This window comes from Equus przewalskii, chromosome X, assembly GCF_037783145.1.
Source record: "Equus przewalskii isolate Varuska chromosome X, EquPr2, whole genome shotgun sequence".
In the NCBI taxonomy this organism is placed as follows: domain Eukaryota; kingdom Metazoa; phylum Chordata; class Mammalia; order Perissodactyla; family Equidae; genus Equus; species Equus przewalskii.
In genome coordinates this window covers 42,552,918-42,580,315 of record NC_091863.1, presented here as the reverse complement: position 1 = coordinate 42,580,315, position 27,398 = coordinate 42,552,918, and the positions used below count along the sequence as shown (strand labels likewise).

At 42.8% G+C, this 27,398-nt stretch overlaps 2 protein-coding genes across 14 annotated transcripts in view; one reads left to right on the top strand and one right to left on the bottom strand.

The window, feature by feature from the left end:
- PFKFB1 (6-phosphofructo-2-kinase/fructose-2,6-biphosphatase 1) overlaps positions 1–17,361 on the bottom strand; it is a 74,403-nt gene extending 57,042 nt beyond the window's left edge. Inside the window, exons 1-2 of one of the 12 annotated variants that reach the window (XM_070605466.1) lie at positions 17,018–17,174; positions 12,689–12,878 (exon numbers count right to left, since the gene is read on the bottom strand). In XM_070605466.1, the coding sequence (XP_070461567.1) occupies positions 12,689–12,785 (97 nt within the window). In that variant the 5' untranslated portion in view covers positions 12,786–12,878; positions 17,018–17,174. Of the gene's footprint in view, positions 1–8,207; positions 8,361–12,688; positions 13,057–17,017 lie in introns of those variants that run through there. The other 11 variants (XM_070605459.1, XM_070605461.1, XR_011536107.1 and 8 more) reach the window with 11 other exon arrangements.
- A 1,373-nt stretch (positions 17,362–18,734) lies between these two features.
- On the top strand, positions 18,735–26,583 carry APEX2 (apurinic/apyrimidinic endodeoxyribonuclease 2). 2 transcript variants are annotated; one of them, XM_008508865.2, is made up of 6 exons: positions 18,735–19,148; positions 20,178–20,261; positions 20,982–21,162; positions 21,722–21,868; positions 22,608–22,677; positions 25,289–26,583. In XM_008508865.2, exons 1-6 carry the CDS (start codon positions 18,848–18,850, stop codon positions 26,189–26,191), a joined length of 1,686 nt encoding a protein of 561 aa, XP_008507087.2. In that variant the 5' UTR covers positions 18,735–18,847; the 3' UTR covers positions 26,192–26,583. The 2 variants fall into 2 exon arrangements, with proteins under 2 accessions (XP_008507087.2, XP_070461559.1); XM_070605458.1 differs by lacking the exon at positions 20,982–21,162 and having other exon boundaries at positions 18,872–19,148.
- Positions 26,584–27,398: the final 815 nt, after the last annotated feature.

Genomic DNA, 27,398 nt, shown 5'->3' with positions numbered 1-27,398 from the left:
ATTTTCAAAAAGCAAGAGTGGCTATATTAATATTCAGTAAATCAGGCTTCAGTGCAAAACAATTACTACATACAATGGGAGACATTACATAATGATAAAAGGAGCAATCTCCTAGGAAGGTATAACAATCGAAAATGTATGCGCACCAGACAACAGAGCTTCAAAATAAATGAAGCAAAAACTAATGGAGCTGAAAGGGGAAAGAGACACATCCACAAGTATATTCGAGGACTCCAACACACACTCTCAGCAACTGATAGAATTATTAGAGAATCAGGAAGAATACAGAAGAACTAAACAGCACACTAAATCAGCAGTATCTAGTTGACATATATAAAACACTATACCCAGAAACATCAAAGTAAGTATTTTGTTCAAGTGCCTATGGGATGTTCACCATGTTCATGTTTACACTCAGTAAATTGAAAATTATTGAAATTATACATAATGTATTCTCTGATCATAATGGAATCAAACTAAAAATCAATAAAAGAAAGAAGACAGGAAAGTCTCTAAACACTTGGAAATTAAAGAACATACTTCTAAATAATCCCTGATTAAAAAAAGAAGTCTCAAAAAATTTAAAAAATATGCACAGAACTGATTGAAAGTAAAAATACAACTTACCAAAATATGAGAGATAGTACAGCTAAAGCAGTACTATTTAGGGGACTTTATAAGACCACATGCTTATATTGGAAACAAGGAAAAGCGTCAGATGCCTCAAACCAATAATCCAAGATCCCACTTCAAAAAACTGGAAAAATAAGAGCAAAGTAAACAAAAGCAAGCAGAAGGAAGGAAATAATAGATGAAAGCAGAAATCAATGACTTTGAAAATAGAAAAACAATAGAGAAAATGAATTAAACAAAAATGCTGATTACTAAAAAGACTCAATGACATGGATAAACCTCTAGGCAAGATTGACAAATATAAAGAGAGAAGACATAAATCACTAATTTCAGAAATAAAAAAGAGGATATCACCACATATCCTGCAGTCATTAAGAAGCTAATAAGGGAATACTACAAATAATTCTACACTTATGAATCTGACTACTTAAACTATATGGACCAATTTCTTGAAAACCACAACCTCCTACAACTCAACCAAGATAAAACAGGCAATCTGAATAGTCCTATAACCATTAAAGTAATTGAAGTAAAAATAAAATCTCCAGAAATAGACATCTCTAGGCCCAGATGTATTCATTTGAGAAGTCCACACCACATTTAAAGAAGAATTAACACAACATCTTCAAGAACACAAGAAGAAGAGGAAGTACTCCCATCTAATTTTATGAGGCTAGAATTACCCTGATACCAAAACAAGACCAATAGAGTACCAAATAAAAAGCCTATAGTCCAATATCTCTCATGACTTAAATGCAAAAATCCTCAAGAAAACATTGGCAAATAGTATCCAACATTGCATAAAAAGAATTATATGCAATGATTAAGTGGGATTCAGTTCAGGTATGCGAGGCTAGATGAACATTCAAAAAATCAATCATGTAGTACACAATACTGACAAGCAAAGAAGAAAAATATATCAATTCACACAGAAAAAACACTTCATAAATTAAATACTCATTAATAATAAATATTATCAGCAAGTTAGGAATAGAGGTGAATTGCTTAAACTTGGTAAAGAACCTCTAGAACAAAAACCTATCATCATCATTATCCTTAAAAGTGAAAGATTGAATGCTTTCCCCCTAAGATCAGAACCAGTGTAAGGATGTTCACTCTTTCCACTCTTTTGACATAGTACTGGAAGTTCTAACCACTGCAATAAGGCAGTGAAGGGAAAGAAAAGGCATAGAGTTTGGAAAAGAATAAATAAAATATTCCCTATTTGCAATGTCATGATTATCTACATAGAAATCCCCCAAAACTATAAAAATTCCTAGAACTAACAAGTGAGTTCAGCAAAGTTGCAGGATACAAGATCAACGCACAAAAAAATCAATTATGAGATTTTTCACTTCCATCATTAGGAGTTCTGCATACCCACTCCGCAATGAAACAAGCAAAGCTGGCAAATACTGCAAGAAAACAACCTTTTAAAATCTGGAAATTGTCCTAATGGAATACAGCACATGAAGAAGCATTTATTCAAGAAAATCTACTAAAATTCAGTAAGAACAGTGTGAGTCTGTGGCATTTGTGCCATGACCCTCACTATTTCCCCTCATGCTTAGCTTGATGGAACCTCCACTCGAGGTATGTGTGGCCAAGAAGGTGGGGTTCCCTTTATCCTCAGAGAGATCATCCAATCAAATTATGTGGCATCTCACTGGGAGAGGCAGACAACCAGCACTTCATATCCCTTTCAGCTCCAAGTTTCAGTGGCAAGTGTGGTTAACAGGTTGGAGATTCCCTTCCTCCACCCAGCCCCCATACATAGCATGAAGGCTATACCCTAGATGCAGCAGGCTGAGAATACTGGGGTCCTGATCACTCTCACTCCAATTTGCTCATAGGCCAGAGGTTCCACATCAGTATAGGCAAACAAGGAAGATCAGAGGCCACTGTCCCATCTAGTACCCATAGTAGTGGCTCAGAAAGTTTGCCCATGGAGAGAGGCAATCCACAAGACAAGAGAGCTCTGAAACTCTCCCCAAAGGCTTTGACTTTATTTGAAACAGAGTGCAGGGAAGCTCAAGCCTCAGGATGCTCTCAAAAACGACAGATCCACTTAATTAAGAGCAACAAGCTAAACCATAGGCCAGCTAGTTCACCAGAGAAAACCAGAGAAAGAGCCAGTTAAGAAGACCCTTCCAGGGTCTGAACAAATCTCAAAGATTGACTTCAAAAACTACCTTTTCCAGAGTTTAACTGGATAACACTGTTAAGCAATGTATGCCTCAGGGCACTGTAAAAAAAAAAAAAAATGAAGCAATCAGCTAGTAGTTAGTGGAGCCTAGAGTGTAATGCCAAATGAGGCTTACAGCTTAATAGAGAGATCAGGGAAAGATATAGTCAAAGTGAGCCCAAAGCCTATGTCTTCCAAGAAGTAACACCAAACACTTCACACTGCAGGGAAATAGATTGCACTAAGATAGCATATCCAAGTCACAAAGCAGCACACATCACACAAAAAGTTACAGGCATGCATCACTTAATGCGAGATGCATTCTGAGAAATGCATCATTGGGTGATTTCATCATTGTACAAATATCATTGAGTGTGTTTACACAAAGCTAGATGGTATAACCTACTACACACCTGGGCTATATGGTACTAATCTTATGGGACCACCATTGTATATGCGGTCTGTCATTGACCAAACCATTGTTATGTGGCACATGACTGTATATTGGAGTGAGGAAATGGCACAAAAAGGTAATTCAAACCCACAGGAACAAATGAACAGAACCAGACAGTAAATATAAAAAACTTTATAAATATATACATGCTCTCCACAATTTTCTCAGCTTCTTTAAAACATAAAGTAACAATTATAACAATACATTGTTGGTTTTTTAGCATATAGAGATATGATATGTATGAAATAATAGCACAAAAAGGAGAAGATGGAATAGAGCTATATAGGGGTAACATTTCTAGATCTCACTGGAATTAAGTTAGTATAAATCTGAAGTAGATTCTGATAGTTAAGGTGTATATGGAAAGCCCTAGAGCAACCACTAAGAAAATGCCTCGAAAATATATAGTGAAAAAAATCATTAAAGGAATTAAATATTAAATGAGATAACATTTACTTAATGCAAAAGAAAGTAGTAAAAGAGGAATAAAAGGAAAAAAAGACATGACATACAAAAAAATAAAAGAAAAATGGCACATTAAAATCCAACTACATCCATAATAACATTAAATGTGAATGGATTAAGCAATCCAATCAAAAGGTGAAAATGTCTGATAGGGTTTAAAAAAACAAGATCCAACTGTATGCTGCCTATGGATGATACACTTCAGATTCAAAGATACAAATCTGTTGAAAGTAAAGAATGTAAAGCATATATCATGCAAACAGGAACCAGAAGGAAGTTGGAGTGGCTATACAAATATCAGATGAAATAGGTGCTAAAAAACATTGCTAGAGATATGTAGGGACATTTTATAAAGACAAAAGGATCAATCGATATGGAATATGGAATAATTATAAATATATATGCCTAAGAACAGAGCCCCAAAATACATGGAGAAAAAACTGACAGAATTAAAGGGAGAAATAGACAATTCAATGACAGTGGTTGGAGAATCCAATACTCTGCTTTCAATAATGAATAGAATAACAGAGAAATAGAAGACTCGAACAATACTATACACAAGCCAGTCCTACCAGACATCTATAAAACAATCCACTCAAAACCAGCAGAATACATATTCTTCTCAAGTATATACTGAACATTCTCTAGGATAGATCATATTATAAGCCATAAACAAGCTTCAATAAATTCAAAAGGATTGAAATCATATAAAGTATGTTCTCCAATCATAATGGAATGAAATTAGAAATTAATATCAGAAGGAACTTTGAGAAATTTATAAATATGTGAACCAGAAAGAAGGATATAATAATTAAATAGAGAATAGGAAAGCATTAGAGAAAATCAACAAAACCAAAACTAGGTTCTTTGAAAAGTTTAACAAACTCAACAAACCTTTAGCTAGATTGACCAAGAAAAAAAAGAGAGAAAATTCCAATTAATAAATTCAGGAATGAAAGAGAAGTTATTATTACTTATAGAAATAAAAAGAATTATGAAGGAATACTATGAGCAACCGCATGCCAACACAACAGATGATTTAGATGAAACAGACAAATTATTAGAATGATACAAACTCCTAAAACTGACTCAAGAAGAAAGGAAAGCCGAATTGATCAGTAAAGAGATTGAATAGGTAATCAACATACTTGCCACAAAGAAAAGTCCAGAATTAGATGGCTTCGCTCATGAATTCTACCAAATGTTTAAAGAATTAACACCAATTCTTCAGAAGCTCTTTCAAAAGATAGAAGAGGAGGAAATATTTCCCAGCTCATTCCTTGAGGCAACTATTTCTGTGATACCAAAGACAGACAGAGGTATCAGAGGGAAAGAAAATTATAGGGTATAGAGGGAAAGAAAATTCAATATGTTATGAATATGGATGCAAAAGTCCTCAACAAGATACTAGTAAATTGAATCCAGCAAAGTACAAAAAAGATTATATGTTGCCAAGTTAGCTTTATTACAGGAATGAAAGGTTAGTTAGACTTCTGAAAATCAAGTAATGTAACATACCACGTCAGTAGAATAAAGGACAAAAACCACGTGATCATCTCAACAGACACAGAAAAGGCATTTGAAAAATTAAACATTACTTCATGATAAAACCTAAGAACAGAAGGGAAGTTCTTCAAGTTGATAAAGGACATCTATGAAAATATTGGCTAACATTGCACTTACTGGTGAAAGATTGAATATTATCCCCCTAAATTCAGGAACAAGAAAAGGAGGTCTCTTCTCACTTCACCTTTACAACATTGTACTAGAGGTTCTAGTCAGGGTAAGTAGGAAAGAAAAAGAAAATAAAAGGCGTCCAGATTGGAAAAGAAGAAATAAAACTATATTTGCAGATGACATGCTCTTACATATAGGGAATTTCAAGTTTTTTAAAAAAACTATTAGGACTAATAAGTGAGTTCTGCAATGTTGCAAGATACAAGATCAATATATAAAAATCAATTATATTTCCATGCAGGAGCAAAAGCAAACAAAATGAAATAAGAAAAATAATTCAATTTATAATAGCATCAAAAAATACTTAGAAGTACATAAAAGAAATACAAAACTTATACTCTGAAAACTACAAAACACTGTTGAAAAAATTAAAGAGGACCTAAATTAATGGAACATCTCAGGTTCATGGACCTAAGACTTAATATTGTTAAGATGTTAATACTCTCCAATTGGTCTAAGATTCAACACAATCCCTATCAAAATCTCAGCTGACTTCTTTGCAGAAAGTGACAAGTCGATCCGAAAGTTCATATGGAAATTCAAGGAGTTTAGAAGAGCCAAAATAATCTTGGAAAAGAAGGACAAAGTTGGAGGATTCACATTTCCCAATTTTAAAACAATTAAAAAGCTATAGTAATAAAGACAATATGGCACTGGCATAAGGCTAGATATACAAACCAATGGAATAGGACATCATAAACTCTCAAATTTATGGTCAATTGATTTTCATCAAGGATACCAAAAAAATTCAGTGGAGGAAAGAAGAGTCTTTTCAACAAATGGTGCTGGGACAACTGGATATCCACATGCAGAAAATGAAGCTGGACTCCTACCTCAAATCATATGTAAAAATTAACTCAAAATGGATAAAAGACCTAAATGTAAGAGCTAAAATTATAAAACTCTTAGAGGGCATAAATCTTTGTGACCTTGGGTTAGACAATGGTTTCTGGGACATGACACCTAAAGCACAAGCAACAAAAGAAAAAATAGGTGATTTGGACTTAATCAAAATTAAAAACTTTTGTACTTCAAAAGTCACTATCAAGAAAATGAAAAGACAGGGCTGGCCCGGTGGTGCAGCGGTTAAGTTCCCACTTTCTGCTTCAGCAGCCTGGGGTTTGCCGGTTCGGATCCTGGGTGCAGACACGGTGCCGCTTGGCAAGCCGTGCTGTGGTAGGCGTCCCACATATAAAGTAGAGGAAGATGGACATGGATGTTAGCTCAGGGCCAATCTTCTTGAGCAAAAAGAGGAGGATTGGCAGCAGATGTTAGCTCAGGGCTAATCTTCCTCAGCAAAAAGAGGAGGATTGGTGGCAGATGTTAGCTCAGGGCTAATCTTCCTCAAAAAAAAAAAAAAAAGAAAGTGAAAATACAACAGAATGGGAGTAAATATTTGCAAATCACATATCTGATAAGAGTCTAGTTTCCAGAATATATAAAGAACTCTTACCAATCAACTCAATAAAAACACAAATAAGCTAATTTAAAAAAGGGCAAAGAATTTGAATAGACATTTCTCCAAAGAAGATATACAAAAGGCCAATAAGTACGTGAAAAGATGCTCAATATCATTAGTCTTCAGTGAAACACAAATGAGAATCACAATGAGATATAATTTGATACCCACTTAGGATGGCTATAATAAAAAAATGAAAATAACACATATTAATGAGGACAGAAATTGGAACCCTCATATGTTGTTTTTGGGAATGTAAAATGGTGAAGCCACTTAGAAAAACATTTTGGCAGTTCCTCAAAGCATTATAGATAGAGTTACAAGAAGACTCAGCAATTCCACTCTTAGGTATATATGCAAGAGAAATGAAAACATATGTCCACACAAAAACTTGTACAAGAATGTTCATGGCAGCATTATTCATAATAGCCCAAAGTGGAAACAACCCAAATGTCCATCAATTCACGAATGGGTAAACAAAATGTGGTATATCCGTACAATGGAATAGTATTTAGCTTTAAAAAGGAATGAAGTACCTACACGTGGATTAACCTTGAAACAGTATGCCCAATGAAAGAAGCCAGATACAGAAGGCCACATATTGTATGATTCCATTTACATGAAATGTCCAGAATAGGCAAATCTATACAGACAATAAATAGATTAGTGGTTGCCAGAGGCTGAGAGGCGGAGAGAATCTGGAATGACTCTAAAGGGTATGGGGTTTCTTTTGGGGGTGATGAAAATATTCTGGAATTGGTGGTGACAGTACACAACCACGTGAATATACTAAAAACCACTAAGTTGTACACTTTAAAATAGTCAATTTCATGGTATGTGAATTATATCTCTAGCAAAAACAATTTTTAAAAAAGTACAGGAAAAGATATACTAGGCAAATATTAAGCTAAATAAATCATATATATTAATATCAGGAAAAAAATGATTGTAGGGCAAAATGCCAATGATACTAGATTCCCAGAAATAATTTCCTCATACATTGATAAAATATTCAATTCTCCAGGAAGACACAGCAATTCTAAATTTGTTTGTAACTATTTACAAAGCTTCAAAATTGACATAGTTATAAGGGGACATTAACAAATTTTCTATATCAATAAGCTAAATAAGATAAAATAATAGATAATAAGATAGATAATAGATAATAAAGATAATAAGATAAAACCCCAGAAGACTATAGGGCATGTAAGCCAGATTAACAAACACGACTTAATTGAAGTATATACTACACTAAACTCAACTGTAAAATGTACCTGTTGTCAAGTCCTCATGGAACATTTACCAAAAATGCCCATATGTTGGTCCATAAAGGAAATCTCAATAGATTTCAAAGAACTGAAATCATACAAAATTTGTTCTCTGATGAGCATGGAATCAAACTAGAAAGGCAAGGGCACTGATCTCTCAAAATAGAAATTGGCCCAAGGGCTGGCACCAATTACTGGAGGCCTCCTGCTGTGCCAGGTATTAACCAGTTAGCTGCTAAATGGTAATCAGCAGGTCCTGGGAAAGGGACTGAGGAGGCCAGGACAACTGGGTAACTGATGGAGAAACTAAGAAAGCCCAGCGCCTATTTACCAAACGGTCTAGAAATATTTAAAATATTCGTATGTCCATATAATTGTGCATCTGTGGAATATCAGCCCTGTTTAGTAGGCAAATTATAACATTGAAATATAGCTTATATTCAAAACGAATAAAGTCTGAAAATTAATGAGCTGAGCATCCAACTCCAGAAGTGAAACAAAGAACAACAGAATGAATCCAAAGAAAGTGAAACAAATAGAATAATGATAAGAAAAATAGTTACATAGAGAACAAAAACATAACAGAAAGAATCAAAAAGCCAAAAGTTGATTATGTAAAAAAACTTATAAAAGTGATAAACTTCTGGCAAGATTGATGAAGAGAAAAAAAGAGAAGGTACAAATAAACAATATTAGAACAAAAGAGAGGATGTAACCACAAATGCAACAGAGATTTTAAAAATCTGAAGATGAAAACTTTACATAAACAAATTTAAAAAGTGATGTGAAAGAGAAAAACTCCTAGGAAACTGTAACTTCACAAAACTGACAAATAGAAACAGCAAACTGGGTTCTATAACTATTTGAAAGATTGCATCAGTTAAAATTTTCTTACAAAGAAGACACCAGGCCCAGATGGTTTTACCTGGAAGTTGTGCCAAATATTTAAAGAACAGATAGTTCCTCGGACAACCTCTGTCAGAAAATAGAATGAAAGGAAATACTTCCCACTTCATCTTATGACACTAAAATCAAACCGGGAAACATGAGAAGGGAAAAATATTACAGACCAATCATTTATGAACAAAATGTCAAATTCTTAAACAAAATATTAATGAACTAAATCCAGTAGTTTTTATTTATCCTAGGACTGCAAGGTTTGATCAACACAAAAAAAAATCTCTAATGTAATTCACATTCACAGATTAAAATAGAAAATCAACACAGCATCTCAGTGGATACAGAAATATGTTTAATAAAATTCAACACCTACTCATCTTAAAAAAAATCCTATTGGCAAACTAAGAATACACTAGAAGTTCCTTAACCTGTTAAAGGATATCTACAAAAAAACTACAGCAAACTTATTCAATGGTGATACTTTAAAAGCAATCCTTTTAAAATTAGGATAAACATAAAAATGCACACTATTCAACATTGTACTGAAAATGGTGTGTGTTTTGGAGGTAGGAGGTCCTAGCATTGCAGTGATATAAGAAAAAGAGATAAAAAATATAGGGATTGGAGGGGAAAAAAAGAAAACTGTCATTTACATACAAATTATCAAAATTAATAAGAAAGTTTATCAGGTTTGCTACTTACAATATACAAAAAAACACAATTATGTTTGTATACATTAGCAATAAACTGCTATAAAATGTACTTTTTTAAACAGATATTGTTTACAATAGCAATAAAAAATAAGCAAAAAAAATTTCTTACAATGATGTGCAAACCCTTTTAAATCATAAAACTTTACTCAAATAATATGAAAAAAGTCTAAATAGATGGAGAGACATACCATGTTTACAGAAGACTCAATATCACACAGATGTTAACTCTCCTTAAACTGATCTACAGATTGAATGTAATTCCAACCAAAACCCCAAGTTTTGCCATGAGCATGTGTGTGTGAGCGTGCGCGCGTGTGTGTTTGTAACTTGAAAAGTTGATTCCAAAATTTATGGGGAGAAAAATTTTCATTGCAGTATTGTTCATAGCCATAAACTAGAAACTACCTACATGCTTATCCAGAGTAAAATGGATAAGTAAACTGTGGGATATTCACAAAATGTACTCTCAAACGGCAAGGAGAATAAGTAAGCTACAACTGCATGCAACAATAATGTAGATGGCGTACAAAGCATAATGTTGAATTAGAAAAACAAGTCACAGATGAATACAGATAGCTGTTCAAGCACTTTACACACGTTAACGAATTTAATCCCCAGAACAATGTCACTAAGTGATTGTGTGCCTCCCCTCCCCAACTGACCCCTTTGGGGCCAGGCAGGTCTAGAGAGGATGCTCCAAGCAAGAGTTAATTTGGATCTTTCTGGGGTGAATAGCCTGGCCTTTCCAGCAGGGAAGGTGAAGCAGACATTGCCCAGGGCAGGACTTGGCAACCACTATTTAAGTTTATCACATCTGTGGTCTGACATAATTCAGTTAATCACTAATGAGTGACCGTCCTGTGCACACAGAGCCCCACGCTTGCCTATGGTGAGTGGTAGAGTGGAAGTAGCACAGAGTGACCATTTACTGAGTATCTGCTATTGCCTGGCTCCAGGCTTGATGCTGGGGATTTGATGGGCAAAAAGATTACACACCCACCTTCTTGTTTAAACAATAATAAAAACTAACATTTATTGAGTGCTTACAATGAACTGGACACTCTTCTAAGAATTTTATATGCTTTGGTTCTCTAATCTTCACAATAATACTATTATTGACTTCATTTTACAGATGAGGAAATGGAAGCACAGAGAGGTTAAGAGACTTGTCCAAGGTCACAGCAGCAGGAGGTGGCAGAGCTGGAGTTCAAAAATAGGCAGTCTGGGGGCTGGCCCCGTGGCCGAGTGGTTAAGTTCGCACGCTCCACTGCAGGCGGCCCAGTGGTTCGTCAGTTCGAGTCCTGGGCGCGGACATGGCACCGCTCATCGAGCCATGCTGAGGCGGCGTCCCACATGCCACAACTAGAAGGACCCACAACTAAGAATATACAACTATGTACTGGGGGGCTTTGGGGAGAAAAAGGAAAAAATAAAATCTTTTTAAAAAAATAGGTAGTCTGGATCCAGAACCTCTGAATCACTGAATCACCCCAACAACATGGAAGGTAGTTATTAATCCTGTTTTACAGCTGAGGAAAGAGAGACTCAGAATTAAAGTGAGCACATATTTATCTTGCACCCTCTATGTGACAGAGACTATACTGGGTAATTTATGTGCATTATTTCTCCAACCTGAAAGAGAGAGTTCCCAGGAATATTAGGGTCCTAACTCTGGAGGACTCATGTATGCAGAGAATGGCTTGCCGGCTTGCCTGCTTGCCATCTAAACCCAACAGCCCCTTGGAAAGGACAAAGAGTGGCTGGGTGAGTGGGGGTGGGATATAATTCTCTCAGTCTCATCCAGGCTCCCTAGATCTCCAGATGAGTGAGTGAAACTGCAGGTGGAGAGGAGGAAAAACAGGAAGCTGGATTTTTCCCCCTCTTCCTTTTCTTCCTCCATCCATACCCTACATCCTCCATCTTCCTGGCTCCTCTAAGCAATTACCTCTCCCCCCACTAGCCTTGAGCCTGGACCTCCTCTAGCATTAGCATGGTGTAAACTTGGTCAGCTGGTCCTTGAAATGTCTGGGTTCCACAGTCCACAGCTGTCTTGTCTTTGCCCACCTTATGGCTCCTCAGGCCATAATCCTTGGCCTGGAAGCACCTTTGTCCACAACTGTCCCCTGTTATCTATGGGAAAAGGTATACTCCAGTTTTTAAAAAAAATATTTACAGATTTTGTCTGCTTCTCCTTTGCTCCTACTCTTTCTGAAATTTTCAAAGTGACCATTACATCAGCAGGCTGTCCCTGAGAGACTGAATGTCTTCTCCCTCAAATCCCCAGAGCAGAAAAAGTGTCCACATGTGCCAAGAAGGCAATGCAGGTGACAGGACACCCAGCCTTTCCCGACCCAGTCAAGTATGGACTTATTAGAAGAGGCTTGAGAAAGGGGAGGAGTAAAAGTGACCAAGGACAGGGTACTGTTGCGTACCCAGCACCTGTCCCCTGAGAAACGATGCCAGGAACCATCACCTTATTTCAAACGGGACCAATTTCCAGACGCTACACTAAGGTTGCCAAAATGAAACATTCTAGGCTTGCAATGAAGAGTTCCAAACTAGAAATGTCAAATTTTAAACAAGAGCCATTCCAAATAAGCTCTGGATAAGAAAGGAAAAGTTCCTAGTCAAAAATCCCTCTGATTAAGATGGTCTTTACCTAATCCTCATTTTTTCTCTATCTTCATCTCTCTCTCTTTCTCATTCTTTCTTTACCTTTCCGGACATTAGCCTCTTATCCTACAGCTGTTTCACCTTACTCATCTATTCCAACTTTCAGGTTGGGGTGGGAGTGGATAGGGGGCATGTCCTTTGCTCTTCTTCTACACCCACTCTACTGCCACCTTGAAGCCCACAGAAGCAAACCCCACTTACAGCCCCTCCTCCGTTGCAGCCCGCTGCTGCCGCTGCTGTGTGGAATCCAGATCTTCTGCAACCTGGTTTGGGTGAGCTCTCCCATCTCTTGAGACATCTTAGGCGTTGCGGCTAATGACACCACTGTCCACAAGGTACCGGGCCTCACTTCCTGTCTTACTAGCTGTCTCTTCTGTTGCTGTGGCCACAGCTGCAGGAGGACAGAGTTGGGACAGAGAGGTGCACTGGGCTTCTGAGCTCTCTGGCAGCCTGTCTCCAGGCCCCTCTCCTTTTTCCTAGTCCTTGCCTGCCTTGCCTGCCTCTGCTCCTGTGTGTACCGGTGGGGGCTTGGGTGCAGAGAGGGAGAGGTTGGGCAGAGGTGAGCAGAGGCCTCTGAACTCCAAGGGCTGTGTACATAGGAGATAAGTTAGAGCCCAGCAAGGAAGGCAGCCAGCAAGACAACCCAGGTCTGGCCAGTCACTTCCCTCCAATGAAGACAGGACTAGTAAGAGTATGCAAATAAAAGACCAAACATCATGTGCTTAAATCCTGTGTGGGGTGGGGAGGCAAAGGTGATGGAGGCAGGTCTTAGCAGCTTTATCAGCTTTGAAATAAAAAATGAGCCCAAGTAGAATGTCAAGTTCCAGCCCAGAAACAGATACACACATCAGAAATGCAAGGTTCCCAAGTACAAACACACAAACACAGAGTCCCTACTGAAAACTGCAATGTTTTGAGCAATCAAAGACTCGGACTGGAAGTGGAAGATTCACTGCCTCACTGCCCCACCCTCCCCCACAAGATGGCATTGCAACTCTTGTCTTTGCCTGAATTCTGCTGCCTTTCCTGCCACAGGACCTCTGCCTCCTAAAATGTGCTGCCTGGGCCACTCCTGGAGAGATGGGCACTATCCAATCATCTATACGCTTTCTCCAGCCAGGGCTAAAGAAATCAGAGTAAACCTGACACCTCGGGAAGAGGGGTAAACGTAGCCATTGCTGGGGGGAGAGATGGTAACCACTGCCCACATGGCTGCCGGCTGCCATCAGGTGCCCTGAGGAGAAAGGCATCGTGATCTGATCCAGGAGCTGGCTAAAGTTCCTTATGCCAAGCCATGGGAATGGAGGCTTAGGCTGGAGGCTGCAGCAGGCAGAGTGTGGGGAGCAGGGAGCAATGGCCTGAAAGTAGGACAAGTCCATAAGCCAGAGCCATGCCACTTAGATGTCTCTGTTTACCCTCGCCTTACCCTGGTTGTTTTGAGGCTTTTATGTGTGGAACTCATCTAATGGCACAGCTCACTGGAAGATGTCCAAGTGTGCTCTTAATACATTATTTTGCAACCTTCCCACCCCCTGATGAACCTCCAGCCATTGGCTACGAGGAAACTCAACCTTCTTCCACTGAGCTGAGCTACACAGGGGCAATCTCCAGGGGACAGAAATCTCCAATCCCCGCCCTCCAAGGCTCTCAGTTCCACGTTACCTTTTAAGAAGTTCCCTAAAATACATTCTCAGCGTCTTAGTCTACATAAGGGTTAGATTACCTCCAGCTGTCGTGTATAAATCATACCCAACTTTCAATACATTTCAGAGCCTGTCCATCTAAATGAATCTATGAGGCAGTGGATCACAGTGGTTAAGAACAATGGGCTCTGGAGCCATACTACCGGAGTGGAATCCTACCTCTGCCTCTTGCTATGAGACCCTGGGGAGAAGACTTTTCAGTGCCTCAGTTTTTTCATCTGATTAGAGTACCTACCCTCTTAGGGTTGTTGAACATTCAACGTGTTAATACACGTAAATAAACCTGGGAAATGCTCAAAATATACTACCTAACACTGATTCCCTTTGTGAAGTAAATGATCAATCACCTCTTTAGCTAATCTGCAACTTCTAATGTAGTGCTGAGCATTCAGGAAACACTCAGCAAATGAAACTTCTAATATTATGACAAAGGGTTACCCTTTCTAATAAATAAAGAGTTCCTGCCAACCAATTAGAAAGATGAATTCACTGTTACTTTTTCAGTTTTGTGATAAACACTCTAGAAATTGTTTCATCCAACACTCTCAGCTAAGAAAATGGAGGCCTAGTGAGGGGAAGGAAGTATTTTCCTAATGTCCTATAGCAAATAAGTCACCAAGTCAGAAGTAGAACACTAGGGACCTGATTTCTCCTAGTCCAGGGCTCAGCTTTGGTTAATTGATCAATCAAGCTTGATTTAAGAATGTGGTCTTCCAGATTAGCTCAGAAATTTTAGAGTCTCAGAACTAGACTTTGGAAGAAATAAAACTCTCTTAACCCTAGTAAGTCTCCTAACTGGTATCACCCTGCTAATGGTAATAATCTTAATACTAACACTTTACATGTATATTTTCCATGGCCCACAAAGCAACAACATACTCCTTACCCTAGCGCAGCTTACAAACATTCTCATTAGCCTCACAGGGAAACTGAAGTCTAGGGAGGGAAAGTGGCTTGTCCAAGGTAACTGAGCCAGTCACATGAACCTCTCTTCTATGTTTACAATTTTGTCCTCATGACCCTCCCAAGAGGCAAAAGGATAATTTTAGCAGCAGGAAATCTGAGACAGGAGGCTAGCGAGCTTTTGGCAAGGTCTGCAAGGGTAAACCTGGGGCCCAGGGTTAAAAACCCAACTTAAAACTGCCTGGAACTGGTTTCTTTTTTTTAACCTCTGTTATCGGTTTTGATACTAGAAGCAGGAGAACTAAACAAGCTTGATGGGAAGACCTCAGCCTGGGCCTCAAAACATACTGTGTACTTTTCTCCGTCTGGGCCTTTGCTCAGCCTGGAATGCCTTCTCTTCCCTTCCATTCTCAATGAAAACTGTCTCACTCTTCTAGGCCTGGTTCAATATTTGCCCCCTCTGGGAAGCCTTCCCTGCATCCTTGGGATAGGCTTTGTCTTTGGTTCTCATATTGCCTATATGCTTCTGTCTATCTGAGTAAGTAGCCACCAGTGTTTTGCTGGTCCACTTCCCCACTAGGCTGTGAGCTGCTTGAGGATGGGGACTGGATCTCAGTGATCTGCGATCTGTGTTTCCAGTGTCCAGCTCAGGCCCTGACACAGAGGAGGCATTTGCTCAGTGCATGTTTGTACAATCTACATCTCTCTCCCCTAGATGACAAACGTGCACAAACAATCATTCAACAAGGTAAATGTTATAAAAGACAGCTATGCAGGGAACTGGGTGGGGGAACTAACTTGGTCTGAAGGTAGAAGGTGGCATCTAGAAAGTTTCTCAACCTTGAATGGGCAGAACAGAATAGACAAAAGAATAAAGTCTCCCCTGAAAAGGTCCAATTAACTAGTTGCAGAAAAAGGGTTCACTCAGTATCAGAGACCCACTCAAGACCAAGAGCTGAGCCACAAATTCTAAAATGGGATTAACTCTAGGGAGGAAAAGCATACAGTGTGACTTCCTGAGACCTACAGATCCTGACCATCCTCTCAAAGCACAAGGTATGTAGGAGAATCTTGTTAAAAGCACTATCAAGACAGTACTGATGGGTAACAGAATCACAAATGTGGTCTCCCTATTGGTAATTCTTGGAGTGTGTGGATGTGAATGCATCTGTGGGGGGTTAGCGTGTGGAGGGGAGATGAGCCACATGCTCACAGGTCAGGTGCCTACGCATGAGCAACAGGCCTTCTGTGGCAGCAGCCTAGGATTCACTTCTGAGCCACCGCCCTGGCCTACCATCCCCCCACTATTTTCAGCCCCATGCCTGGGGCCCAAGGCTCACTGCATCCTAGTCCTAGAGTGGCTCCCCACAGACCACAGTCACTTAAGGAACAGAGCAGCTGGAAGGTTGTGAGTGGTATTGCCTGGGGAGGCTACAGAAAAAGCAGGATCGGTAATCTCACACAGAGCATAGAAGTCCTGAAATATTTCCGAAGAGCTTTGATTCCTGTCCTCCCACTCCTCTCCACCTTGAGACAGCCCTCTGAGGGAAGTAGGCTAGGGACTTCAATTTCCATTTTAGTGAGAAGGCTATTAAAGCCCACAGAAGCTAAAAAGCTTGTTCAAAGTGGCACAGCAAACCAGCCCTACTTTATTCAGCCAGCTCATGCAAAACTGGATAGACCATGTTAGAGAGACTTCCAAAGTTGCTAGAGAGCTGCCTTTTGGGCCAGTGTCCCACAAAGACAGGTCAGAATAGATAATAGATAGATAATTAGATATAGATTTCATCTTTTTCCAAATTCTCCCATACCCTTTAAGGTACACTTTAATTGACCACCTATGCAAAGAAAACTTTCCAGAGGGCCTGAAGAATGGATTTGGATTTGTGTAACTCCTATCTATGTCTCCTTCTGTCTCACCTACCTGTTCTCCTAGAAGTTTTTTCTTCCATCGCTAGTTATCCGACACACAGCTCTCTTGCATTTAGACCCCCAAAGCAGGTCCAGTGGGTGGCGTCAAAGAGGGAGCCTGGAGCTTTTCGTTGGTTCCCTGGGAAAACTTGAGAAGTACCCTTAGTAAGGGAGGGGTGTGTGCTCTGTTGAAATATCAGCTGTTGCAGTTGCCAAAGAAGTTCCTGAGCCACCCAGACGGAGCCTTTTCTCTTCAGGCCAACCATGTGTTCACCTTGCCCCAAAGGTCAGAACTAATATTAACAAGCCACTGCAGAATGGGGAAATTAAAACCAGCAATGGAGACAGGCAAGATCTGGATTTCCTTGGGACTAAGTTTCAGATTGGTCTTCAGTGTAAATGGGCATGATCCCTTACTGAAAAGCGATCTGGCAATATGAAGCAAGAGCAATAAAAATGTTCATTTCCTTTGTCCTAGTTATACCACTCCTGGGATTCAATCCTGAGCCAATAACCACCAAAGCACGAAAAAGCTCAAAGCACCAAAATTTTTATTTTAATTGAAGAGCTATTTTCTGATGGCAACAACTTGAAGATAACATTTAAGTCCTTCAGGAGGAAAAGGAGTTCATTGGGTCTTTTCTGCGGACATTGAGGATGATGGCTCTAAGGCTATGGAATTCTGGGGGGAAAATAACTATGCTACAATTGTGGGTGAGGCACCTATGGATGCAAAGTTATTCTCTTCCCTGGACATTGGCCATGTCTATTTTTTTTATTTTTGTGTTCTCAAAAACCAGTCACTAACCTATTGATGTTCTTGCTATTGCCGTTTGTTCTTCCATTCAACAAATATTTATTGACTCATAATACATGCTATGACCTATATTAGGGAATGGGGCTAACAAGATGAATCAGATATGGTCATCGCTCTCAAGTTGCTGGCAGTCTAGTGACAGAAACAGAAATCAATGGTAGCTGTGCATTGTGATAAGTGCTATGACACAATGGACCATAGGGTGCTGGGTGGGCCCAGAGGAAAAGATCTAACTGGGGAGGTGCGTGGTTAGGAAAAACTCTTAGGAAAGTATTCCTTGAGCTGTTTAAGACAGGGTTTGAATCCTGGCTCTACCACTTCTGTGAGACTAGGGTGAATCCATTCAACCTCTCTTAGTTAACCTTAACGCCCTTTACAGGCTTGTTCTCAGAATGACATCAGATAATGCATATGGAAAAGCCATGCGCTACACTGGGAGATAGAATTTTCTGGGCCTCGATTTTACTTATCCCAGAAATAGAGCTAAGAAAAAGCATGTGTCGGGCCACGTCCTTAGGGATATTATAAAGCCCAAGACAAACAATGGCTACAGAGTGGGCCTAAGACAGCCTCCTCTCTCCCTCTCCCTCGAAAGCTGGAGGCCCTCTCCCTAAGTCTTATTCCATCACAGCGCTTCTTACTGCTCTCTCCTGCAGCTGCAAAGGTCCCTTTGAGCCCCTCACTCCCACGCAAACAGTTACGGGAGCTACTCTCACGGCGCTCGCGGCATCGGCGCACTGGGGAGGTGGTCTGGCGCACTGGGGGCGGGGCTTCGGCCGCGCGGCGGTTCCACTGCTTAAAAAGTGGTGAAATCCGATTTGTAAGTAATCGGAAGCACCAAGATGACTTTTGAGCAGAGCAGAAACGCAGTCAGACTAAGGTTTTTGGGCCAGTGTGCAGTGAGAGCAGCAAGACTGCAACTGGAGGCCTTTGTCTCGCTATTCCTTCCGCCTTGGCAGCCGCACCAACCTGTTTAGCATCCGCCCCTCCCGCCAATGAAAACTAACGGGCTCGAAGCCCCGCCCCATGTGCGTCCGACCCTTTCGTAGCACGCAGGAGAACGCCTGCGCAAATGCGCGCGGAAGGCTGGGCCTGGCCGGCGTGGGGGCCTCTGGGAGTTCGCCTGCGCCTAGGTTTGGCGCCAGCTGGAAGGCGTTGCGATTCAGTGTCAAGATGTTGCGCGTAGTAAGCTGGAACATCAATGGGATCCGGAGACCCCTACAAGGGGTATGCGAGGAGCCCAGCAACTGTACCGCCATGGCCATGGGGCGCGTTTTGGACAAGCTGGATGCCGACATCGTCTGTCTTCAGGAGACCAAAGTGACCAGTGAGGGCTCAAGAATCCAGGACCCCTACCATACTCTCCCTTTTCCACTGACTTTTCCACCTTGCTGCATCTCATTTCACTTTCCCATTTCTCTATCCTTAGAGACCTCCCCTTAAACCCAGTTCAGTATCCTGATCCCCCTCCCCCTTAAATTCCGATTTCTCACTCCAGCTAGGTCTGCTAATTCCCACTTCACCTCCTGTCCTCAGCAGAGCCTAAATCCCCTTCCCCTTGCAACCTCCATCTTCGTTCAGATCCTGTAATTCTCTCTTCTTATCCCGCCCCGGCTCAATCCTCCCATTCCCCCCCCCCCCCACCACCACCACTGCATGGTACTAATCTCCCACTCCCAAGCCAGACCTCCTAATTCCCCCTTCCTGCCCCCAGCTCGGATCCTTTAATACCAACCCCATCTTTGCCCTCAGCTCAGACTTCCTAATTTCCTCCTTTTACACCTCCATCTGAGATCCTCAGTTCCCCTATCTCTGCCCCCATCTTTCCTCCCTTGCTCAGAGCCTCTCATCTTGCATACCTCATGTCCCACCCCAAGCTTAGACCCACTGATTCCCTCTCCCACCCCTCTCCTACCCCCAGCTCAATCCCGATTCCTTCTTCCCTGTCCCGGTCACCCCCCTCTTAGACCCCTTAACAACTTTTCCCTCGATCCTCAGTTCAGATCCTCTAATTCCCTCTCCTACCTCCTACCCCCAGCTCAGATTCCCAGTTCTCTCTCCCATATTCCCGTTTTCCCACCCACAGCACCCTGCAGTCACCTAGTCACCCAGCCTCCTCCCTCCTTATTCTTCACCTCTCATTACATAGTCTCCCCCCTCCTTCTAATTCTGATATCAATTCGCTTTCTAGTCCCCGCCTTTCTAGCTCCTCCTCTACTCGTAGATACTTCCTTTTTCCTCCCAACTTTGGCTCTGATGTGTGCAAGGAATTATTAGCCTACAACTGTAATTCCAGGCCTTTGTGTGTCCTGGGTCCTACTTTTATATCTGACATAATCTTACATCTCTTTTCCAGGGGATGTGCTGACGGAGCCCCTGGCTATCATTGAGGGCTATAACTCCTATTTCAGCTTCAGCCGCAACCGTAGTGGCTATTCTGGTAACTGGGGCTTTCTGGGGACTTTAAATTAGTGATGGAAGCAGGAATGGCAAAGGGTTTCCAATATTTGATGAGAAGGTAATATGAAACTTAGGCTTTTAGTCCATGGAGCTAAAGCCACATACTACGCGAAGGATAATTTTTATGTTTAGAATTATCCTTTGGGAACTCAGAAGCACAATCGTATGGTGGTTAATTGTATGAAGTGTGGAGCCAGACTGCCTGGGTTTGAATCCTAGCTTACTTCCTAGCTGTGTACCCTCCGGCAAGTTACTTAACCTCTTTATGCCTCAGGTTCCTCAGCTGGAAAATGGGAATAATGCCCACCTCCAAGGGCTATTATAAGGATTAAGTGAATTAGTCCATGTGATAATAATAATAGCTAACACTTTTTGAGTACTTACCATGTATCCATGTAAAACACTTAGAATATTAGCTGTTTTATTCTGTGGCTTTTTAATTTTTATTATTATACATATATATTTTTTTGAGGTCACATTGGTTTATAACTTCTGTGGCTTTTTTAGATGAAAGAACTGAGACTCCAGGGTTTGAGTAGAGTTGGCCCAGGCTCTAGGGAGCCATTCATGGCCCTTGAGTTGGGAGAGCCCTCAGTAGAGCCACACTTGATGAAGATGACTCAGGTGACCGTGGGGGCAACAGGCTGTGCAACAGGTTGTTGGCTGCCAGGCCTGCTTAGAGTACCCTGTCTGTCTCCAGGTGTAGCCACCTTCTGTAAGGACAGTGCTACTCCAGTGGCTGCCGAAGAAGGCCTGAGTGGCCTACTTGCCACTCACAATGGGGACGTGGGTTGCTATGGAAACATGGATGAGTTCACCCAAGAAGAGCTTCGGGCTCTGGATAGTGAGGGCCGGGCCCTCCTCACACAGCACAAGATCCGGTAATAGCCCACATCCCCCTGTCACTGAGCACTGCTGGTTCTACTCTGTGAGTGTGGTGATTCTGAGGCTCCCCTTATGAACATGCATTCACCATGGGAAACTTCCCAAACTTGTCTTTCCTGGACTCTCGTCCTGTCTGGGCTACTCACTATGGACCCTGGGCAAATCCTGTTCCCCTCTGAGTCTTGAGTTCCCCGTCTCTACGGGGGGGGTGGGGGGGGGAGGTGCCTGGGAGGTCCGGCTCTCTTGTTACCACAGGTAACTCAAAAGCAACTTAGCCAATGCTGAACTGATTGCCCCAAGTTGCTCTCTTTCTGCGTGTCCTATCTTTGCAAATGGCAGCACCATCACCTGGTACCTGAGTGTCGTTAGATGCCCCTCGTTCTGCCTCACCTGTAGTCAGTCCCTAGGTCCTGTGTATGCCAGCTTATTGTCTCTTTATCCCCTTCCTTCACATCCATTCCACAGATAACCATTAGTGGAAGCCACATGGTGTGGGGAGGGGAGGGGAGGATTGAAAATGACCCCCGTTTGTTGAGGGAGTTCTTTTCTCCCCAGCACAAGTGAAGGGAAGGAGAAGACCTTGACCCTAATCAACGTGTACTGCCCTCACGCGGACCCTGGGAAGCCTGAGCGGCTGGCCTTTAAGATGCGCTTCTATCGCTTGCTGCAGACCCGAGCAGAAGCCCTCCTGGCAGCTGGCAGGTACTGTAAGCCTGGACAGCAAGACTTCTTTTGAGTTTGTCCTGGGTGTCCAGCCCTCTGTCAAGCTCCATTGGGAGGAATATGGGGTCTTTGTCTTTTGAGTTCCTTCGCAGCCCAGTTGCAGACACCAGCATAGACCCTGTTTTCTAAGAGCTGTGAGGACCACGTAAAGTGACACAAATATGGGTTTTGTGCTCAGATACCTCTGAGCATCTATCTTGGTTCCTCCTTTTACTCACTGTGAGCCCCAAGGCTAGCCTTGTCTCTGTTTTCCCGTTTGTCAGATGAGTGTATGAATCCCTACCTCACAGAATAGTTTTAAGGATGAAAGGGGTTAAAGAAGGTAAAGTGCCTTGGAGCAAAAGAAAAAGATCTTGTCCCAGGGAAGGACAGAAAAGGGTGGGTTAGAGTAATCAAGGGATGCTTCCTAGAGGAAGTGGTACCTGAGCTCAACTTTGAAGGACCGGAAAGATGCCATTAGATAGAGATCAGTGAGACAGTCGTATCACACAGGGAATGATTTCGCCTTCCGACATCAGAATTGGGTTGGTTGTAAAAGGCAGCAAGGTTATGGTAATATTGGAAAGGTAGGCTACCATGAGTTGCTGTTGGCTCCCACTTTGGCCTCAGTGTAGAAGGTGGTGTATCAGAGCTCTTGGGCCCAGGAGGAGGTAGGTAGGCCAGGACTACTGCTTACCTTTCTTGAATGTCCAGTTGACAGTGCCACCTTGTTTTTTAGCCATGTGATCATTCTGGGTGACCTGAATACAGCCCACCGCCCCATTGACCACTGGGACGCAGTCAACCTGGTAAGGCTTCTTCTATGCCCCTGGCCTCATGCCTGACTGTAGTTCTGTTCAGCTAGCGAACCTATGCTCTTTTTTGGCCCAGGTGCAGCATCCTTCATGGAAGAGCAGAGCTTAGTTTGCAATACTCCTCTCAAAGCACTGAGGATTGTTCATTCCTTGAGTAGACATTACTGACTGTGACCTTGGACTGGCCCTAAGCCACGTGCTGGGGACTCAGTTACTAGTGAGTTCTGGCTCTTGGCCCCTCAGAGCTTTCAGCATGGTGATGGACTATGGACACGTGATCAGCCCATTATGGAATGGTGTCTTCAGGGCTGAGGCAGAGATGGCAGCCCAGGAGGTTAGAGGAACCCAGAAATGGGGTTCCTGGGCCAGCCTGGATATCAGGGGAGGCATCTGAAAATGGCTGAATCTTAAAAAATGAATAGAACAGAGCTTTGGGGTGGGCGGAGCAAGGCATTCTAGCGTGAACAAAGGCTGCAAGCTGAGAATTGGCCTCATGTGCATGGAAAACTGCAAGTCCCATTCTTGTTAGGGAGTGACATAGGGAGGGAGGTGAGTGGCAGGAGATGGGGCTGGAGAGTCCTTTGGCGGCCAGATTTTGAGGGCGTTGAACTCCACATTGCCTTGATCATTTCCCTAATTCACGATTTCCTGCTCATGAACCTTTAATACCTCCCTGTTACCTCTGTGATGCAGAGAAAACATCTAGGCCTGGCATTCCAGGCTCTTTCTGGTCTGCCCAGTCTCCATTTTCATCCTGAGTACCGCTACACACTGTGTCCACTCCAGCCGAGTCATCTCCTCTCTGCCTATTGCAAAAGTTATTCTCATTTTGGCTTTTCTCACTGTACCCTGAATTGGTGGGCATGTGCTCCCTTCTCTCTCTTTTTCTTGTATGAACTTCTCATTTCTGAGTCCCTCTAGGCCAATGGTTCTCAACTCCTGACAGCATATTAGAACAAGGAGCTTTTACAAAAATATCAATACCTTGGTGCCGCCCCAGACCAAGTAAATCAGAATGTGTTGAGTGTGGGGCCAGTGTGGCAGTATCTTTTAAAAGCTCCCAGGCTGATTTTATTGTACAGTCATGCTTGAGAACCACTGCCCTAGAATCTCTAAGCCAGTTCTCATCTTGGCTTGCCTCGTGAGGGGAGGGGTCAATAATTTATGCAGCTTAGCACTGGCTTGACTCAAGAGGGGCTGTAGGAAGATTCCTTTATGAATTTGCTGAAGAGCCACATAAACATAGATGTAGATCCCAGCTGGGAAAATGAGCAGAAATGAGAGAATGGTGATGGTAATGTGGTGGAGAAGGGAGTGTACACTAGAAAGAGTAAAGCCTTCGGTCCCTCTCTACCTTATTGCTCATCAAGCATTTACTCAGTCTCTTCGTTCTGCTTCCTGTGATAGCGTCATGTACCTTTATGCCTTCTCTCCTTAGTTCAGAACTATCCTAGGTCTCTCAAGTGCACCTCTTACGTTCTTCCTTCCAGGAAAATAGAATTAATAGTACAGGTCACATGATAGATACAGTCTTTCCAAAATAGCAGAATACGTCTACTTCCTACAAGACTGGCTCTTCTAGTCTTCTTTAAACGGCACCATCATCCTCTTGGTTACTTCAGCCAGAATCCTGGGAATTGTGTTAGTGTTGTCCTTCTTCTCTACCCCCACCTTCCCACATTCAGTCAGTCAGCGAGTACTGTTGATTCTAGCTCCAAATCATCTCTTAATTTCATTTTTCTCTGTCTCCTCTGGTGCCATCCTGGTCTAAGTGACCATCATCTCTTGCTTGCGTGGACTACATAGTCATTTCCTGCTGATATCCTGGCCCCTAGTCTGGTTTCCCCCTCAAGTCTTTTGGGTACAATGCCCCTTCCTTTCACAGGCCCTTTACACAGGCTGTTCTCTCAACTTGTAACACCCAGCCTTCACTTCTCAGCTTCAGATCATCTCCTGAAAGGAAGCCTCGTTGGTCCCCAGGATGAGATCAGGTTCCCACTTTGTCCCTAGCATCATGTATGGTATATAATCAGTGTTCTTTGAACGTTGTTACATTGAATGAGTGGGTGGTGGTTTGGATGGATGAATGAATTGGGGATCATAGCCAAAGGAAGTATTCAGACATAGATCCCTGGAGTGCCTCAACTCAAGAGGGAGGGGTGGTCAGTGAGGGTTTTGACAAACACAAGATAAGCCAAATAGTGCCAGAGGGTTTAAATGAAAAGGCAACAGTCTTCTTAACTCTTCACTCCAGCCCTATTTCCTAGAGGTAACCACTTTTAACTTCCTATTTTCCATTATTTTGGTGAGCAGTTCCGAGAATTGCTTTGATTAAGCAAACAACAAACTTCCGGATTTGGCATTCATGGACTGGTGCAGTGCAATTGTAGCCCGATACAGAGGAAAAAACAAGCCTGGGTGTTTAAATCAGTAAGGATGGAAATTGAATCCCAGCTCTGCCAGTTCTGGACTGTGTCACCTTGAGCAGTAATCTTCTTTGGAACAACCACATTTTCTTTCTGTAAAATGAAGCAGTTAGTCTAAGTCCCTTTCAGTTTAGGCATCTAGTTATGCCTCTCTCTTCATCTCTTTTCTTCTTCCCCAGGAATGCTTTGAAGACGACCCAGGGCGCAAATGGATGGACAGCTTGCTCAGTAACCCGGGGTGCCAGGCTGAGTCCCATGTAGGGCCCTTCATTGATAGCTATCGCTGCTTCCAGCCAAAGCAGGAGGGGGCCTTCACCTGCTGGTCAGTAGTCAGTGGCGCCCGCCCTCTGAACTATGGCTGCCGGCTTGACTATGTGCTGGGGGACAGGACCTTGGTCATAGACACCTTCCAGGCCTCCTTCCTGCTACCTGAGGTGATGGGCTCTGACCACTGCCCCGTGGGTGCAGTCTTGAGTGTGTCCTCTGTGCCTGCCAAACAGTGCCCACCTCTGTGCACCCGCTTCCTCCCTGAATTTGCAGGCACCCAGCTCAAGATCCTTCGCTTCCTGGTTCGTCTCGAACAAGATCCTGTGTTCAGGCAGTCGGCGCTGCAGCTCAGCGATCAAACCCAGGTACAGATGCGCCAAAACAAAGCCCGTGTGCGCTCAGCCCGGCCTCGGCCAAGTCAGGCTGGCTCCAGCAGAGGCCAGAAAAACCTGAGGAGCTACTTCCAGCCATCCTCCAGCCATCCCCAAGCTTCTCCTAACTTGGAGCTTCCTAGCCTGGGCATGACCCCAAAGACCCAAGAAGAGGAGGTGATGGCCAAAGTGGTAGAGGAGCAGGCCAAGGCTTCAGAGGCCAAGGATGAGAAGGAGCTACGGACCTCATTCTGGAAGTCTGTGCTTGGGGGGCCCTCACCCATGCCCCTCTGCGGGGGCCACGGGGAGCCATGTGTGATGCGAACTGTGAAGAAGCCAGGACCCAACCTAGGCCGCCACTTCTACATGTGTGCCAGGCCCCGTGGTCCTCCCACTGACCCCGCCTCCCGCTGTAACTTCTTCCTCTGGAGCAGGCCCAGCTAAACCAACGCAGGCCCAAGGATGTCTGTCATGGTCAACTCTGTACATGATCTGAGGCCAGCTCCCTCCTATGCTGCCTCTGTCTCCTCCAAGGCCTTCTTCCCCTCCTCTTCCTCCACCTCCTCCTCCTCCACCTTCCCCAAGGACCCCTCCCTTTCCTCTTTCTCTTCCTCCTCTAAGGCCTCTCTTCCTCTCTCTTCTTTCTGCCTAGCTCTAATCATTGGTGAGCTTCTTGTGCCTTAATGCTGCGACCTAGACCCTACCCCACTTCCCACCTTCCTGTCAGAAGTACACAGGAACCAGTTGCCTCAGGAAGTTGTGATTTCAAACCCCTTCCTTCCTTGCTGGGAAATGTATCTGTGCCTAAATAAAGTTTGTGTCTTTGTTTTAGTGTACGGTGTCACGCGGACGTCCTAGATGTGTTCCATGAAGTTGAGTCAGAGAGGTTATCTCAATAACTGAGTTTGCCAACTGCCTGTAGCCTGATGATATGACTCCCAGGGAGAGGGGAGGGAGGAGTGGTGCTCACCGTAAAGAGCTCTGCTGAGTTGTAGGGGTTCCCTGCACTGCTAAGGTTGGATCAGCAAGGGAGGTGCATGTGGTGTGACAGAAAGCACCTTGTGTAGCCTTAAACCAGTGCTTCCCGACTGATGTGTCCCACAGCTGCCACAAATGAGTTGCAGGGTGGAAAGAAATGGGCCCCTCAGCCCTAGAGTTGCCAGACAGGGCCAGGAATTGCACAGGTGTCAGGAAAGATTGCCTCTTAGGCAAGTCGTATCTTTAGTTCACCCAAGTGTGCCATGCAAGTGTTTTTTGTGCACTGTGACCTGGAAAGGTTGGGAGGATTGCCTTGAACAAGTTGCTTGCTATAGCCCAGCCTCTTTCTCACTTTGGAAAACAGGGTTGGTAAATCCTGTTCTATAAGGTACCGTGGGAAGGAAAGAGGATAATGGATTGAGGAGAACATCCATTCTCTTTGCTGGAAAATACCTCCAAAGTCCTCCAGGCAGTTTGGTTAGGGCTGACTCCAACTCCTGGCTTCAGGGGATACCTGGGGCCTGGGTTCTAGGTCTGCCGGTGAAGAGTCAATTCCTGGATTTTTGTTGAAACTACTGGGAAAGAGCCATTTCAAATAAACCTGCCAAGTGTCCTAGCTCTTTGTGCAACTCACTGTGTAGTTTTTGGCAATCTCCTTCCTCTTGCTGGATTT

What these genes read in the sequence shown, in the direction of transcription:
- APEX2 (XM_008508865.2), top strand. Translation starts at nt 18,848, where the DNA reads ATGTGCGTCCGACCCTTTCGTAGCACGCAGGAGAACGCCTGCGCAAAT. An exon ending in CTCACACAGCACAAGATCCG is followed by an intron (nt 21,163 to 21,721) that starts GTAATAGCCCAC and finishes TTTTCTCCCCAG; the next exon opens with CACAAGTGAAGGGAAGGAGA. An exon ending in ACTGGGACGCAGTCAACCTG is followed by an intron (nt 22,678 to 25,288) that starts GTAAGGCTTCTT and finishes CTTCTTCCCCAG; the next exon opens with GAATGCTTTGAAGACGACCC.